This window comes from Adelges cooleyi, unplaced genomic scaffold, assembly GCF_023614345.1.
Source record: "Adelges cooleyi isolate 19-005CV unplaced genomic scaffold, UGA_ACOO_1.1 ACOO_flye_CR_arks_rails_tigmint_CR_PRNA_2, whole genome shotgun sequence".
NCBI classification, from domain to species: domain Eukaryota; kingdom Metazoa; phylum Arthropoda; class Insecta; order Hemiptera; family Adelgidae; genus Adelges; species Adelges cooleyi.
Window position 1 is genome coordinate 2,226,640 of NW_026095860.1, and position 18,865 is coordinate 2,245,504.

At 27.9% G+C, this 18,865-nt stretch overlaps 2 protein-coding genes across 2 annotated transcripts; one reads left to right on the top strand and one right to left on the bottom strand.

Moving 5' to 3' along the window:
* Window positions 1–154: 154 nt before the first annotated feature.
* LOC126833763 (cathepsin B-like cysteine proteinase 3) lies at window positions 155–3,801 on the bottom strand. The gene is made up of 6 exons (XM_050565282.1): window positions 3,586–3,801; window positions 3,324–3,500; window positions 1,982–2,176; window positions 962–1,103; window positions 759–881; window positions 155–656 (listed from the first exon to the last, which is right to left on the bottom strand). Exons 1-6 carry the CDS (start codon window positions 3,697–3,699, stop codon window positions 460–462), a joined length of 948 nt encoding a protein of 315 aa, XP_050421239.1. The 5' UTR covers window positions 3,700–3,801; the 3' UTR covers window positions 155–459.
* A 2,158-nt stretch (window positions 3,802–5,959) lies between these two features.
* Window positions 5,960–8,635, top strand: LOC126833647 (uncharacterized). The gene is made up of 6 exons (XM_050565093.1): window positions 5,960–6,126; window positions 6,251–6,301; window positions 7,209–7,238; window positions 7,298–7,327; window positions 7,675–7,699; window positions 8,165–8,635. The coding sequence occupies exons 1-6, from the start codon at window positions 6,063–6,065 to the stop codon at window positions 8,310–8,312; spliced, it is 348 nt and encodes a 115-aa protein (XP_050421050.1). The 5' UTR covers window positions 5,960–6,062; the 3' UTR covers window positions 8,313–8,635.
* The last annotated feature ends 10,230 nt before the right edge of the window (window positions 8,636–18,865 follow it).

Here is an 18,865-nt window from a genome sequence, read left to right on the forward strand (position 1 = left end):
ATTAAACTGTCAATAATACTAAGAAATTATATTGATTATACTTGTATTATAAAGATGGTGTATTGATATTATACTATCATCGATATAATTTAGTAAAATAAAAATTTTCAAACTATCTTAAAACATTTTTATGTTAAATGCATATTATTGTAAAATTATTATCAAGTATTTTATTATGTATATTAACGATTACATTTCCTACTAGTAAAAGCATAATACTTTTTTTTCATTAAACCCTATTCGTGCAAATTGCTTATAAGAACTAATAAATAAAAAGTGTTTATAAATCCAGTTAAAATAAAAGTTATGAACAAACATTTTGGTTTCACTAAATGCGTTTGTGCAAGTGTATTCACACGAATGGTCGACTACCAAAGTCATACAAAATGAATTTGTAATAAGGAAAACACTTATACAGCCTATGTAAATTGTATAATTATATAACATTTATATAACACATCAAGCATATCCTGCTGTGATGTTTCCAAATAAAGTGCTCAATGTGGCTCTCTCAATTTTGATCAGTCCCTGTTCGGCCCATCGTTCACCCCAAGAATTGACCACCAGCCAGTAACATAGACTTCCTTTGTAACCCCAGCCAATTATTTTCATCGAAACCCGCCTGACAAACTCGTCGGACATTTTACGATAGACCCCTAAAAACGAATCGATAGTGTTAATATATTGTAAAATAAGAATCGTTGTTTTTTTAACCGTTAAGTATTTTTTTTTTAATATTGAATCGAAATTTGACCCACCAGCAACATGACGAAACAAGTCTTTGTAGCCATCGAATATAACTGCCACCGGACCGTTGTAATAAATCTCGTTCATAATGTCGCTTTCGTTTTTGGCCGGAATTGTCTTGTAACTTCTACGGGCTAAAAATCAAAGACAATCAATTCTGTACGTTGAAAAGGAAAATATGGCCAATGTGTGGTTATGTCAATGTAGAACTCACTCCTGTACAAATCAGCTTCATAACTCCTTTTGTAAGTGCGATTTGTGCAGTTTCTACGGCACGTTGGCGTGTCTGCTATGGGTTTATCACAGTTTGGATAACCGTAAATTCCACAAGGTGCTATTTCATAAGGTTGACACACCTAAATAAATTATAAATAATAATATTTGTACATACAGGGTGTTCTAGCGTAAAAAGGTAAGTAATAGGTGATTGGAAATCTGAGGAACCCTCAAATTAAGCCCCCCGTTTTCATATTTTCTACAAGTTAAAAATTGAAGGTTTCGACAAATAGTAAAAAAATAATGACTTAAAATATGTATATGTATTCCCTGTTATTCAGTGCGAAAATCTCACCTTAAAGAGGGGTCACATTTCATTTTCAGTTCCTTTCGGCCCCTAACTCAAAAAATGATAAGAGAAAAATGATTAGAGACAAGAAATAAATGATAAGTGATAAGAGATAAGAGATCAATTATTAGAAACTAGAGCATAGAGTAAATAATATAAGGAGAAGCCATTGCCAATACTAGCATTTACTTTGATATGAATCAACTATAATTTAATGGCGGCCATCCTGCAACCTAGTTGAAAACAATTAACTAGACGGCAGCATAGTATAGCATGATAAGAATAATTTAATATGTGATATTATTTACTGACTAGGTACGACCATATTAAACCGTAACAAATTAAACCATTAAAATCTGTATACAATAGTAAATTATTAGTAATATGGTAACACTGTATGTCAACCTATAGCACTTCAAATATATTATCATATGGTCACCACCAGGACTAGAGTTAAGAAATAAATGATAAGATGAGTGATAAGAGAAGAGTTAGGGGCCGAAAGGGACTGAAAATGATGTGACCCCTCTTTTAAGGTGAGCTTTTTGCACTGAATAATAAGGAATATATATTTTTTGTTTTTAAGTCATTAGTTTTTTACTTATCGACAAAATCAAAACGGGGAGCTTATTTGGGGGCCCCCCAGATGTCCTATTACTTATTACATACCTTATTATATCCGTAGTCACGTCCAGTTACGGCTCCGTTGTTCTCGAGAAAATCCCAAGCGTCTTCGGGTTCTCCTTCGATGCATCCGTCACTTCTAGCGCAAGTGAGAATGTGTTCAAAAGATATGTTGACTGCCGTATTACCCTTACTGCTAATCCACAGTCTATCGCTGAAAACGCCAGCAACAGCAATAGCCTGCGGAGTAAAACATATTATTTTGCAGCTATTAGAATGAAATAAACTTGTTTTAAAAGAACAATTCAATTTTGTATATGAATTAAAAAACATTACATAAAAAAAAAACAACACTCAACGGCAGTGGAAAAACGACTATTGGTATAAATAATGTTGTACACTGGCCCTGGTCACTGCTAGACCAGTGTTACCAACGCTTACATTGCTAACGCCTAACACAGCTAAGAAAGTATTACTGTGAAAACTGAAGACAGCGTGTACCCCTATGATACATCAAGTGTTTTGCCTACGGGGGTTTCTTTGAATTTTTTAAAAAATGTCCTTGTTGGATATTATATAAATGTGTTTCTATACGTTTAATATTCGCGTTAATTTATTACTATCGTATAGGTACGATTTCTGTAATTTTAATTAAAAAAAATAACACAAAACGCATTTACTTTTGTGTTACCCACTGTTACTTTTATAACTAGATAATAAATTTAATAACGTATAATGTCTATTGTCTAAGACTAGCAAACACTGAACTCAATATATGGAACGCGTATTGCCTATAGTCGGTTGCTTATGAAAATGTACCCTGGTAGGAGGCTGCCTGTTTAGTTTAATCAAATTTAATGTAATACTTAATATTTTTGCTTAAACCTTAAAATGCTTATTTATGTTAGTTACAATAATAATTTAATCTGTTACCTAATAAGGAATACAATTTAGTGCTATCGTTCATTGTAATGTCATACGAATAAATAAAGGAGGCTGCCATTTTGTTTACCGTTATTGTTTTTTCCATGATATTTATTGTTTTCTCTATGATTTATCATATAAATATATATGACGGTGTTATCATCACTTAACCTAACATTTCAGTACATATCATGGAAAAGTGACGTAGCATTTTTACTTTTTTATGAAATTGGTACACAAAATGGCAGCCTCCCAGGTGGGGACATTTTTCCATCTAAATACTCGTTCCATATATTGAGTTCAGTGCTAGTAGGTATAGCTCAGAAATCATAATCAAAATTAACTATTGAAATTAATTTCTAATGGTATTGAAATTGCACTGTACAACGTAATGCGGCATGAAAACTAAATAAAATCAAAACCTCCATTTTGGAATTCGACTTTTGGTTATTTTCAAACTTACCCAATCAGAATTGCAATTGGACTGAAATCGAACGGCGCCTATTGAATGACATCTCGGCCATCTTGTGCGTGCATCAAAGTTTTTGGGTAGAAATTCTTTGTTTTGAGGTTCTAAATCATTAATTTTTGCGCCGGAATTTTCTCCAGACGCACTAAGTCCACTGAATAATCCTTCATCCTGAAATTTATTATTTTCTTTGACATAAATTCTTGATATAAAATACTGAAATTAATACTTTCAAATACCATACTGTACAAATTACCTCATAAGAATTATTGTATTCTTCTAAATCAACAGCTGGATTTTGAATAATTAACGATCCGGAAAAATTTAGACACAATAACAAACAAAATCCTATGACTATTTTAGTACTCATCGTGGCGTGAAAATGAACTGTTTCTTAAGTATAATATGCAATTATTTAGTTGCAAACGTAATTTTGAATGTGAGATGGTTCACAATAAAGTGCTATTTAAGCAGCACACTTATACAGTTTTATACCGTAGTATTTAAAGTACCGTGTACTAGATGAACGATTTATCTGTGAAGATGGTTAATCTAATGTTTTATCGTTTTTATTTAATTACACATAGGTATATTTATTTTTCTCTAGTGTGCCTACAAGTACCAGCTCTCGATATTGTAACAAAAAAGTCGGATATGTGTCATCCAAACATTTTTAGAAACAACTTAAAAATTATTTTATCCATATACTTATATCAGGTAGATGATAGTCATTGATTATTTATAATTATTAACAAACCTTATCGTTGCCACTTAAATTGGTAATTCAAAATTCGTAAGGTGACTCAAAACAATAGTAATTCATAAGTACTGTGACGTGGTGATGTTTTTTTTTTTTTTACCTGACAAAAGTACTTTTGTATTTGACAATAAATATTCACCCTTGTATCGAATCTCGGTTGATACAACGGAGAAAAGTTTCTTTAAGTCACCTGGCAATAGTTGAGAGTTAGACAAATGGCATAGTTTTCTCAAGTAAATAGTAGAATATTTAGGTTAAAGTGTTAAATTTCTGTCTATATTCTATTAATAACATGTACCATGGAATAAACAATTAATATCGAATATAGCCTTATAGTGTTATTATGATTAATTTTTTATTTTTAATTCAGATGTTCCCAATATAAGGGATATGTATTGGTAATTTTATTTCATTATTGTTTACATCTGCTTATGGCAAACTATATTTCTATATAATTAATTATTATTATAGGTACAGGTAATTGTATGTATTACCTGTGTTTCGAGTTTCGACAACCTAAATAATGTATTTAAAATTATTATTATTCAAATCTTTTAAATAAAAACTAAAAAATGTATTTATTTTATGAGTTATTATCTAAATAAAATTTTTTTTTCCAATTTTTATTTTAGTTGGTCGCGGTGTATATTGTTTGTATATTATATTGTTATAAGTTAAACTTTTTAAACACCTATTAAGACCATCTATTTTTTTTATTATTCTTCCTAACGGCTAATTTTATTTAAAATCTTATTCAAACGGATCTTAATCAAACGCGGATAACTAACAATGATTTTGTTGATTTTATGTTGTGATGATTTATCCTTTCAAACATAATAAACTATGTGTTAGTTGTGTCGATTTTTATGGTAATAATTTTGTAATAATTTGCATAGCTTAGAGTTTTTAAAATGCACATTTCCACTTTGCTACAATTCTACGAGATACATAATATTTTATTTTTCACTTCAGTCATCACATTAAATTAATTCATTAGCGGAAAAAACAAAATTAATTTATTTATATGATTATTTGAAAATTAAACAGACCACTCAATCTGAGTGAAAACGAGCTTTGCTACTTGACTTTATTTTATGTTTTCCAAATAGACAATTAGCATGGAATTTAATAAGAACATAGCCTTTATCTAATAACGTTTTTAAGACATAGGTACAACTCTGTTTGCATTGTTTTATTATTTTTTAATAAAAACTAAACAGGTACAACCATTAGAGTTACTAACAAAGGACTTTTTCTCCTCGTGTTCTAACATTTTGCCTAACCTAATGTCACACAATAAAATGAAAATTATTGAGTGATTCTAAAGCCAATTTTAATTGACAAGTGAATACCATATGATTTCAGAGTAACAGCACGTTGAAATAATCAAATGTGATCACAAAAATGTACCATGCTACATTATCATTGGACGGAGAGGGTTCAAAGTCAATAATATAGTTTAATTTTAGTTTACCTTGAAAGTTATTGTAATTCAGAACACATAATTTTCTATTTTTTTTTTTCAAGTAAATTACATCAGTACTCGTTGGAGGCGTTGATTTATTACCTGGTTTTTATTTGAGTTTTGTAATTAATTTTCGGTACATATAGCTAGACTATATTAATAATAATAGTTTATTTCAATGACTCTATTGAACGGTGAACGATATTTATTCAATTTAACTGCTTTACCGTACGATTTATAGTTCTTCTGGCCTCCATTCTGCAAATAAAAAAACCGAGGGGGCCTAGCAAACTGTTTGCAAATATACTACATTAATTGTGTTGATATATTTCCAAAACGTACCTATTATTTTTGAATCATTATTGTTTTTTCTTCTTCTGTATGCTCAGGTGAAAGTTTTTTTATATGGGATCGACGTGGGTATTTTACTGGATAATTTCATTCGTTAAGTTCAATCACAATTCTACATTCAACGTTTAACCTTTACCGCGGTGTTATTAGCATCATTATGGCAAAAATAAATTATTACTTTATTTTGTTATCTATCTGTGTTGCATGTACATTTGAAATTGGTATGTATAAATGTTAAACCAAAATGTATAGATTAAAAAATATATATATATATACATACTCAATCTATGATTAATCTTACCAACTATAATATTTTTGCAATACTCAATTGTTTTCTGTTTTTAGATACATCTATACTCAAAAAGGATTACATAATTATATATCAACAGGATTTTGGTAATTATAATTGTGTTTACTTTAGATGTACTCTTATATAGTATATTAAGTTAGATACTGTAAGTATTATAGATTGAAATTAGATAAAGAAGACCCCCCCCCCGCCTACTTACAAAACAAATTGAACATTTTAAGCCTTCACTGCAACTAGAAAAACATAATAATTGTTCACTTTAAAATAAGTTGACATATTCAAAATGATTAACTGCCCTTTAATAAGTTGACGGTCAATTTTATAACTTTCTGTTAAAAAATATACTGTCCTTTTTTTACCTCTTACAAAATAGTTGTGCACGTAAGGCCTTCATAATGTTGTGAAAGTGTTATTGAAATAATAGTAAAATGTGTTATTAAAATATTGAAGTACATTAATTAGAACTACATGAACAAAATGTATAAAAAAAATTTAATCCTAGAACAAAAAACCGTTTTAAAAATATTTTTGAAATTAAAAAAATATTCTTAAAAAACATTTCCATTTATTTGCTGTTTGCATATTTAGGTAAACAAATAAAGCAGCAAAGAGAATGTCGGAGTTGTTCACTCACACATTTATGTAATTTTATAATAATGACTTGTTTTTCAATTTAGCTTGTATTATTATGTTTTACAATTCTGTTTTATTTTTAACTGTCTGGTTCTTGACACTAGATCTCAGAACATATATACTTTAAAAACTGAATAAAAGTTAAAATATAGTTACTACATTCTGATTAACCTAAAATTGAGATTGGTGATAATACTTATAGAGTATTATTTATGGAGCACAAAACTTTTCATAGAATTTTTTACTAAGGTTGTATTTTTTTTTTTTTTTTTTTGAAAATGAATTAGTATTTTATTCTGTTGGTAATCGCATAAATAATTTATTTGTCAAAAGTATAATAATTGTTTTTTTTTATTCCAGAGACGGGCGTTTGCAAGTTTGTAAAAGAAGGTAAAAGGTATAATTATATTGGCTGTCGGATAAAATTGTAATTATATTTTCATTTGCAGATGGTAAAAATCCGTTAGATGAAAAATTAGGTAATATATAATTGTTTAATGTAGATTTAAATATTATTCAACAAGAACACTGAGTATAGCAGTTTATTTACAAAACTAATTGTGTTTTGTGTGCAAAAAATTATTTTATTTAAACGACAAAAAACTAGTAATTTTCTTTTAAAGGTTAGATTTGCATTCTATGTATATTATCATTAGTCGTATGACTGGTCCTTTCGCAAAAAATACTATTTACAGTAATACAAATATCTGATTCACTATTTTTAAGTAAAAACCCAATCGAGTACATATTGTATATAATATATACTCGATGATAATACAAATAATATGTAAACTATTTAATAAAAAAAAACTTTTCTGCTTTACAGATTTGGCGTTCTATTTAAAACCACAGTGAGTATTGTTATTCATAGTAACGCTTTTGCTGGGAAAAAACATTTTCAACTTGTTTTATTTTTTACAAGTTCAAAATTAATTAACCGATCATACTACCAATAATTTGAATCAACCTTTGTGGGGGGTTGTATAATGAATAAACTAAATTTTAGCTAGGTAACTTTTTCAATCGCTATTTTTTTTTTTAGTATTTTTCACGGTAAGGGGTAAATTGTTGACATTCTAAAATACCTTTGGTCGTCGATTATTGTTTTGTAGATTGGCTATGTATTGATTAACTATACAATTGATACAGACTCGAAAAAGAGAAATTGAGTTTTTAGCTTTTTTGCTCTCTGGCTTGGATTTTTTTTATGATGACTTTTTCTATTTTAAACATATTTTAATACATTACACGTGTAATTAATTACACAATTGATGGGCAATTGTTGAACGTTTATTTTAATTACCTGTTGGTTTCAGGGAACCTTGCTACGTTTATATATCCAATAACATTACGAAAATGGGAATAACCGGCGAAAATGTATACAACTACAAATACACTTTTGAGGCAGCTGAACTGATATTTGGAACATTATTTCGCCAAGGAGGAATTCCTCCATCCAAATAATGTATACATTAATTGTATTTCATCGATTTCGAGATCATTATGATTATATTTTTATGTTACTATATTCATGTTTTTTGTTTTTTGTTTTTAAAAACTAAGATGTATCCAGTTCTCAAAACTTTTTCTGAAAAGTAGGAATAAAACCAGCAATAATAGTACAATCATAATTATTGTAGTAATAATAATATATATTATTTGAATTTTCAATTCGAAATAGAACGTATTATTATTTCGACAATATTGCGATTATAATTGTATGATTTCTAATAAAATAAAATTATGTAATGGTATCCGTTATTATCAAATAAATCAACTGTCGGTAATTGGCCTTGAGAGTTCTTTATTATCTTTGCAACCTAAATCATAAACGCTCGTCCTACTATTGGTCCTTCTAATTTTATTTATAAGGCTTTTTTTAACATAATTTTCATCATATACGTTTTGCGTTATTGAAAAAAAAAAAAATGGCGGCTGAGATTTAAAATGTGTTAAGTAAGTATTTTTATGGGACAGCTGAAATGGTAGAAATTTTAATATAATTTTATTGGGTGCTGATAGATGAAAAAAATTCAATATTACTACTTATTTGAGCCCGTTTAAGATCCAAAATAAATCTCATACCATGATGTTGTACCTAAGGAACATAAAAATTAAAATAATAATAGTTTGCACGAATTAAAAGGTCATAAAACAAACCAAGTACAAAACTACAAAACTAATTTTGGATGGATTTTTGCACAAATATCTATAAATACGTTTGATTATATATCAACTTGATTTTTCTCTCATATTTAGTGTAGAAAAATTACTATTAGTATGATATATTATTTATTTTTGATTCGTTGTATGTTGTTGAATTAAAACAGTTGATAAAATAGATAATAGATAAAAAGTTTTTTTAAATAGATCTTATGATCTCTGTGGTCACTCATAGTTACTCTTACCAACTGCACACGCCTAAAATAAATATATTATTTTGTCAACTGCGTGTGTACCAAAGAAACACAACTCAAGCACATAAATAACATTATTTTTTAGCTTGAATGACCTCGATGAAGCTTTAAAATGTGATAGTTTTAAAACTAGCGATTGTAAACCAAAACCTTAGTATTGTTATCATTATCGGACTTGCACACTTGATGCAACAAGACGCAGCAATAATACCTGTACACAAATAATATTGTTTCTAAAAATACATATAAAGACTCAGTTGTATGTATATTTTAACGACTGCAGTTAAAACTCAGTACATTGGCATGAATGGGAACTGTAAATTTTGCAGCCAATTTTGAGTCTGCAACCACAAAAGAGCATTTTCACGTGTCGTTGAAGTACCGAATAAATTTAGAGCAGTGGTGGAATTGTAGAAAATGAAATAGTATATTAACATCTAAGTGTCTAAGGTGGCTATTAAACATATCAAGTTTCTGGCTATTATTTTAGCGTTTTCATAATAACTGGCCTCGAACAACTCATAGGAAATATGACCTGTTAAATCACATTAAATTTATTGTTTGACATTTTATTACATTACAATGTAATCATTTGCAACAAAATTGCAGAGAGAGCAACTAAACAATTTTGTTCAAAAATAGTTTATAAAACAGAAACCAAAGTAAGTGATAGCCTTAAAATGTATTTTGAAATAATATTTTTAGACCCAGGAGATGTTTGAGATTTGTTCGCTTTAGAATTTTAATAAACCCTGAGGGTCCTAATGTCACAACATTTGTTGATTATTTACTTGACATCTATATTTCGAAAAAATTATCATACTTACAAACCAAAGCTAGTACCGCGCTAAATCTATTTTAATTTGTTTGTTATACACATCCAAACAACGTTTACACATAAACAATTTACATACCTCGAAAAATTCTCCACTTCCTTAAAAAAAATTGGAAAATTAATTTTTTTTATAGTATGTTTTAGAGAAGACTATTTTCATAATTACTGAACAAACCAATTGCAAATATGTCAAGAAAAATAACTAAGGAGGTCATTATGGCAGAACACTTTAAACAATTTTATCAATTCTTCCAATAAGTTATAAATTAATTTGTATTAATTAGTACAATCGCACAGACATTTATTACTTAAATGTTTAGTTCCGACATTTTAGTATACTGCAAATTTCAATATTGCATTTCAGAAAATGTTTATCAACAGTTTAATCTTATCGAATAATTATTGTATTGTTGTACTAACTTGTATTCACAGTTTTTATATTATTACCTGTTTTAGCTTCTACTCAACTTGTTAAAAGAAACGATCAACTTAGATAGAAAACCTTCATGTGCGTTAGGAAAAAATACTTCAATTGGGTCAAATGTAGGTAGTAAAATTTTAAAACTCAATTTTTTTTTATTCTGTATTTTTTTATTGCCTGACATTTGTATGAATTTGTATTCAGATTATTTTTGCAATTACCGGTCATTCAAGCAGTGGCGATTGCTGCGTGAAGTATATGGATACTAGAAACGAGGATGGCAAGAAACATTTTTTATTTTTAGGTCGGAGGCTATGATTGCTCGGGTAAGGATTATTATTTGGATTCCGTAGAATACTTCTTTGCGGTAGATATGACACGGATAAAAAACAATGGAAATTGGTCGACAGGGCAAAAGAGCTGTCAAAAGATTATGGACATATTCTTTATGTGGTATTAACTATTACTACTAATATTATTACAATCTTGTTTATTTGATTTAATATAAAATTACTTAATCATACTTTTTTTTAAATTGTGAATACAAACTATGTTTTGTTAGTTTCGACTGTGTTGTACTTCCAATTTGTGATGATAATTTGTCTTTATTATATGTTGAAAGGGTACAAAAAGAGCTTCTAAAGAGCATCTTAAATACGTTTATTAGAACTAAAACTATATGATGATAGTAATGTTTTTTTTATTTGTGCTTATTGTCTGTTTGGAAAATATAAAATAAAGCCAAGTAGGTAGAAGCTTGAATTAATCAAATCAATGTAGATCTGCGATAAAAGAAATGTTTCTAAGACAAATCCATTGTGGTCACATTTATTAGTAAAAAATGTTTTACCATTTTGATGAACTATTAGAATTATTTGCCAGTAACAAAAAAAAATCAGCTTATCAGCCCTGTTTCACTGAATTTCTAACATCTCAGGTTGTCCCATAAAAATACATAACATATTATAAATTTCAACCCTAATAATTTATTTTATTTTATATTTTGCAATAGTTATCAATAAGTTCCAAGGCCAATAAATTACGCATCAAAAACACACGATAATGTATTAGTATTAAATATAATTTTATTAGACATGTTATTATGACATTATATTGTTATTAAAAATAAAAGCATTATAGTTTTATGTTTTTATAAAATTCAAAATAAAATGTGTTACAATGATAATTTTAGGGTAGATGTAAAACATTAGGTCTTTGAATAAGGTTTCCTTGTAAGAACTATCAAGTATGAATGAAACTAACATAATAATATAATCATAATAACGCCGAAATCAGTAAGATTAAAGTGCAGTATGTCTATGCACAACGTTTGGAGTAACAGTTCCAAAGCGTACATCTTTTAATAAAAATATAAATCCTCTTTTGTATCTACCTTCACCTTCTATTCCGTTTTCTTTAAGCTGTTCGATGGCATCATTGTAAATGGGATGTTTGGAACTAACAAGTGATTAAAATCAAATAGTTATAACTTTATTTTTTTAAATATCCCGTGCAATAGTATAGGTATATCAGTTAAGCTACCAGTCTGACATACTACCAATAATTTTAATTAACCTGTATATCACTTATATTCACAGCTATAATATTATTATTTTTTTTTTTTTTAGTTACGAGAAGCATGTTAGAAAATAAGTATCATCAAGACATTCAAACAATTCAAAACCATCATGTATACTTTAAGAAGAAATACTCAAATTGAATCATCAAACGCAAGTAGACATAATTTTAAGACTAGATTTTAAGTACCTACATTTTTTTTGTGCATAGTCTATTCGGAAAATATAAAACAAAGTCAAGTAGTAGATTAAAATTAGCACCAGAGTTTGGTTGAGAATTTATTATGCTATAATTTGCAATAGCTGTAAAGAAGTTTTTAAGGCAAATGAGGTAAGTACCAAAAACACATTATTGTATAGGTATGTTGATTAAAATATTTTTATTGTGTAATTAATTATTATGACATTATATTGTTGTTAAAAACAAAGCTATTATAATTTTATTTTTATTTAAAATTCAAAAATATGTATCATGATTATTACAATAAAAAGTTTTCTTTTTTTTGTATTCCAAAAAGTATCATTTGTTAATGACGAATAGAGTGTCAATAACCAGTTCAGATACTTTAAATTCAAATTTTCTTCCGAACTTATTATTACCAAGTATCTTGTGGTTGTGATTCTTTTTGATAGCATCAATGTAGGCATAATGATCGAAACTAATAGGTAAGTAAAATAAAAAAGTTATATAACTTTATTTTTTTCAATATCCTGAACAATTGCATGGGTATTTCTTAAAAAAACGCAAGAGGCCATTTGCCCTCAAATGTATTAAATGTCTATTTGAAATATGGTTTTTAGGAGACATCATCATAAAAAATTTCGAAGACAGAGCAGAACAAAAACAAATATAAATTTCCCTATAGGAGATGCCTATTATTTGGATTGGCCACGTGAAACACGCGGTATAATGGTGAAATCGTGTTCATTATAGCCAATATGCAAATTAGAAGTCGTTCACTTGAGGTAATGTCAACAATTAAAAAATGTCCCCCTTTTCTTTAAAGTAAAAAAAAATATATATATATATCCTAATTATCAGCGATTGAAAACGTTACTAAGCTAAAGACTACTTTATTTGTTATAATGTATACAAATTTTATTAAAACTATTGGTAGTATAAATAGTCTGGAAGCTTAACTGATTTTGACCTTGTTAAAAAAATAAGTTGACAATTTTTGGTTTTTTCAAGTAAAGCGTCGATAAGAATATTAATACTCACTCTGGTTTAATAACAAAGAGAACATCTGTAAAGCAGAACAGTTTTTTAAAAAATATAACACATTATATAAAATGTTTTACATAATTGTAAAATATCTGTGTTTAAATATTTTGCAATAGGTGTAGCAAATGGTGGGCACCCCTACCTACAAATTAATGTAAGTTTAAATTACAGTTTTAACTAAATTAAAAAAAAAACTAAGCACAGTGAGAAAACTCAAATAAAATATAGTTGATACAACAGTAAAATAATTTTGAAGACATATTATTTAAAATTATAAATAACAAAATATTGCCCTCGAAAAAATGTGTGTGTTAGCCAAATAATCAGCACTTTTATGCCTGTTACATATTGTATAAAAACTATTTTTTAAATACCTAATATAATAAAGTACAAACACAAGTTATGACAAATTGTGCTTAAAATGTATAAGGTCGCAAACGCTGGACCGATTAGGGAAACTTTTGAAACTCAAAAGGTAACTTATACCTATCAATATATTTAATTGAATTTTTAATTTAAGAATGATTTTCTGAAAATGTTGACCGGTCGATAACCAATTTGAATAATTATTTTTCAAGTTATTTATAGGTTTAAAATTTAGGACGGGAGGTGAAGTGCAGTCGAGAAACATGCGCAGATATAATTAACTCTACTCTTAGTACTCTTCGCCCTTCCTCCTGTCCTAAGTTTTTAAATCATTCTTAATTTAAAAATCTAATAAAATATATACCTACCATTACCATTTAAGTTTCAAAAGTTGATAAAGCTCTATGAAATACTAAAAGAGATAGAAATTTAAATATCGTCTGATATTGTAATGCAGCATAAACACAAATATCTTCAAAATGAAAAACTAAAAAAATATCCTAATATTACTTAAATGAAAATTAGAAAATTTCATAATACCTACCTAGATTTACATGATCCGGATCTTCATCTGCAATGGAAATATTAATATAATTTTACCTAAAACTAAATTTAAAAAGTGCCATATTTACTTTTATCTTTATGTTGTGGATTTACATTATCTGCAAGGAAAATATTTATAAAATAAAGTGTTATCTAAGAACCCATTTTGCTAGAAGTCTTACCTTTTTCTGCAAACATCATAAAAGCCTCCCCTAGAATAAAAAAAGATATTATTGGAATTTAACAAATTAATTAATTACGCGATTATTAACCGACTACAATACTAGTTAATATAAAAATATTCGGTAATATTCTTGTTTGATTTTGATAAGAAAACAATAGACTCTAATTTTAATTAACGACTAAAATTGATTAAAAAAAATCAAACATTTTCACTGGTTATATTACGACAAATCTAATGAATGTCTTAGTCAAATTTGGAAAAAAATGTTGTACATCATAATTAATAGAGAAGGACGGAGTAGATTTGATTGAAAATCATATTATTATTCTGTGGCGAATTTCGAGTTTGAGAGTTTAAACCTGTAGTTTAATGTACTATACACATTATAGTACTATTCCAACCTCACCAATCAAGTAATTTATAGTTTATAATTATGTCACTAATAAATAAATCTTTATTTTTATTCAAATCTACTTCAACCTACATTCAATATCAATGTATCTTATTAATATATTAAATTATGTGCAATACAACAGTACATTTATTTTACATAAAACTATTTTTCTTTATTTTAAGCAAGTATAGAACTTAAAAATATAATACACAATTTTTTAACAAATAAGAAACATTAACTTAGTAAGGAACATTTCATAAATTTTGTAAACCGTTACTTTAACAACTCCTAAATTGTTATTGTTGCCATTTTTTTTTTACCTTATTCAGACAGCCAAAAAAAAAAAAAATGGAAATGTTTTCTACAAATATTATTGTCGTTTTAAAAAGTATTTTCATAACGTTTAAATAAATCGGCTCAATCAATTAGAGGTTTTAGAAAAAATGGACATATTAAGCTTTTACTGATTATTATGCTTAAAAAAAACATTTTTTGTAATTTGAAAAATAATAATAAGAGGTAGGTTTTTAAATGTATTTTAACTATTTAAATAAAAATAAAAAAAAACATACATTATTTAATATGATTTTATTGTAGCCTAATGTTTTTAGTAAGAATCGCAGTGCTCTACTCCCAACCTACTTATTCATTTTATAATTATAACATAATTATTATGAGTATGATAAAAACTTTTACGTTTAGTGTGCTAATATTTTGGCACTTGTAATTGCAATTGCAAATTATTAGCAGATTGAAGCAACACCAAAATATAATAACTCAAAATACCCAAATACACAAGAATTACCGGCAAGCGTCACAGCTTAGCAAAGACATTTCGGTTATCACATTGTGAATAAACCGTGTTCCACTTTGTACTGTTTTGCTTCTAACTAAGAAAGTATTCAACCAATATACTATCACACAAAGTATACTAGTTTGTTTTTTAATTACGCGTAACTTTGTCAATTTTTAAGACACACCATTTTAACATATGGCGTTTAAGAGATTATAAAAATCTCTTCAAGATTGATTATAAGTATAATTTAATTTTGGCAAGTAGTTTAGCCGATAAAACCCTCGGAATGTTGAAAAAAAAAACAAATTTTATTACAAATATCCAATCGGTTAGGTTATTATTTCAGGTCTTATTGACATTATCTTTTTTTGTATACAATCACAAAATATCAAAAAAAAATTTTTTTTATAATATTCGAATAGTGGGACTACCCAAAATTAATAAAGAAAATTTAAATTTAAGAATAAAAGTAAAAAAATTTAACCTTATACCGTGATTCAAAATCATAATTTTTGGCAATTTTTTGACAATTTAAAAAAACAAAAATTGTATACAATACTCAGAGGTTTTATCGTCTAAACTACTTGTCAAAACTCAATTTTAGTTATAATCAAACTTCAAGAGCTTTTTACAAGCTTTTAAAAGCCGTATGTTAGAACCGGGTGTCTTAAAAATTGACAAAGTTATGCGTAATTAAAAAAAAACTAGTATATTTTTAAATGGGAGATAAATACTGCCATTGCGACTGGCCGAAAAAAATCTGACATTTTTTTTTTACCAGACACTTTTTTTCACTGAGACGTACCCGTTAATTCATTGTGGAGGTGAAAAAAATTAGTTTTTGACCGCAGTTTAGTATGTATGTTTTTAAAGGTATTTTTCAAATCTTAAAAAATTAATTTAACCCACTTCCCGAAGACTTAGAAGGCGGAAAATTGATCCAGATTGATTAAAATTACATGTTTTTTAAAGAAAAAAAATGCCTTAACTATTTAAATAGCGCTGTAACGACTAAGTAATATATGCACTATCATTAAATGTCTACCTTAAAATAAGACTAAAAAGTAAAAAACTAATGAATAAAACATTTAATAAAAAAAATAAAATGCTTTTCTAAAAAAAAATGGTGAAAAAATAATTGACTTAAAAAGTAAGAAATAATTTTTTTACAAGTTTTTTGTCAAAAATTTAAGATGTTTAACAATATTAAAAATTGTAATTGTTTTTGGTTGTTTTCAAAGTAAGTGGTACGTTTTAATATTTGTGTTACAATTGATTGGTGAATTGTTCTTGTAAAAAAATTATTTTTCACTTTTTAGTGTAATTTTTTTTACCGTTTTTTAGAAAAGTATGTTTTAAAAAAAAAAAAATTGTATTAATTATTCTTTTACTTGAAAATTACACGTACTATATTATATAGTCGTTTACATAATACCATGAGCTTAATTATTATAGTTAAGGTAAACATAATTATACTTACGATCACTGGCTTTATAGATAAGTAAGTCATTTCTTTCAAAAGGACCTGTAAAAAAAAAAAATTATAAATGAGTTATACGTGTATACATATATATATATATATTAAATTATGGATTCTGGTTAAACGATGAAAATATATTCACTATACGTACTATCTTCTGCAAACGTACAGACAACGCAGACAGATAAAACAATAAAATAGTAACCGATAGTTGCCATTATGATGCGGATAAGAGTGTATTTCGGGTAAACGAGAATATTGTTAAACGTCAAGAGGATTATGCGAAGGAATCTAACGAATGAAGGTCGGGTCACCTATGTCGGCCCTTTTAACAGAAAACTTTAGAAATTTCACCTGATCAAACAGAGGAGACAACAACGATGAACAGGGAGGAGACACGAGCCACCACTGATATAGTATTTTTTTTTAATTTCGCGTTATCCTAACGGCAGTTGAATCATAACGTGCCTTACCACGCAATGTGTTCACCAATGTGGCAACACTCAGTCCCGGACTCCCCCTACATTAAAAAAAAAAAACAGATACCCACCCAAGTGTAATGCATGTGCCAACGATTTGCGGGGGCCCTCGGTTTTTAGTTTGCACAGAAAGCAGGTTAAAACACACGGGAAAGCGTTCGAGTTGAATAAATATTTTTCACTTTCGATGAAATCAATAAAAGCGACCTAGAAAAATGTAAAAAAAAAAAAAAAAGGCTCAATGTTCAATTTAACGCTTTTTTTTTTGGATCTCCTTAAGGGGGCCTCTACGCCTGCATATTTTTGGTCGAAAACAACAACGCGTTCTACTTGAAATGTACTGTTCCTAATTTGAGTTTTCAAAAAAAAAAATATTTGATTTCTTCACAACATTTTCGAGGCACAATTTTAAAACTATTGTTTGTTAATTAATTATTTCGGTTTGGAAAAAGTTCGAAACTGCAGATTTCTACATTGAATAATTAATCGACTAAAAGTAATTTTAAAATTGTGCCACGATCGATGCATTGAAAATGTCACGAAGAATAATTCTTAGGAACGTTACGTTCAAAGTAGAAACGTGTATTATTGTACAAAAAATAGATACTAAACGCGTTGTAAAAATTGAAAAAATTAAATATCAAAAATGACCTTTTCCTAGGTAATGCATAATATGTTTAAACATTTTAGCTTAATGTTAAGTTCAATGCGCCTTGATAAATGCTAGTTCAGAGAACCCTAAAAAAAAATTAACTACCTACAGGTTTTTTAGAAAATTGTACATTATTTAATAGCTCTGCACTAGATCTCCAGTTTAACTTTCAAACTTTAAGTCCTCATACTTCGCTCGAAAAAGATAAATATAGACAAAAGATCCCATCCCTTTTAGAGTATAAGGTTTGAGCGAATTTTTTGGTGTGTAAACGCGTTTTGATAGTAGGTACTTTATCAAGTATACCATACCATACATTTTTGGTAATAAATTTGTATTTATTGTTAAGGTTAGGATTTAGGTTATTAAATACAGTCAGTACGTTGTAGTATTTCTATTGGCTGGAAATAATAGGGTTATGTGTGTATAATTATGATGTTTCATTAAAAAAAGCTAATCGGATACGCGACCTAAGAAAAACATCTTATTGTCTTTTTCCCCTGAATATTAGTGTTAAGTTGATTAATTTAAACAACCAATAGCTCAGTTGAAAAAACTATTTAATGACAAATGTAATTATTAAGGAGTGAAAACGTGTGGTGAATAAAGACCACTGATAGGTAGGTCGTAAGGGTCGTAGTTTAGCTG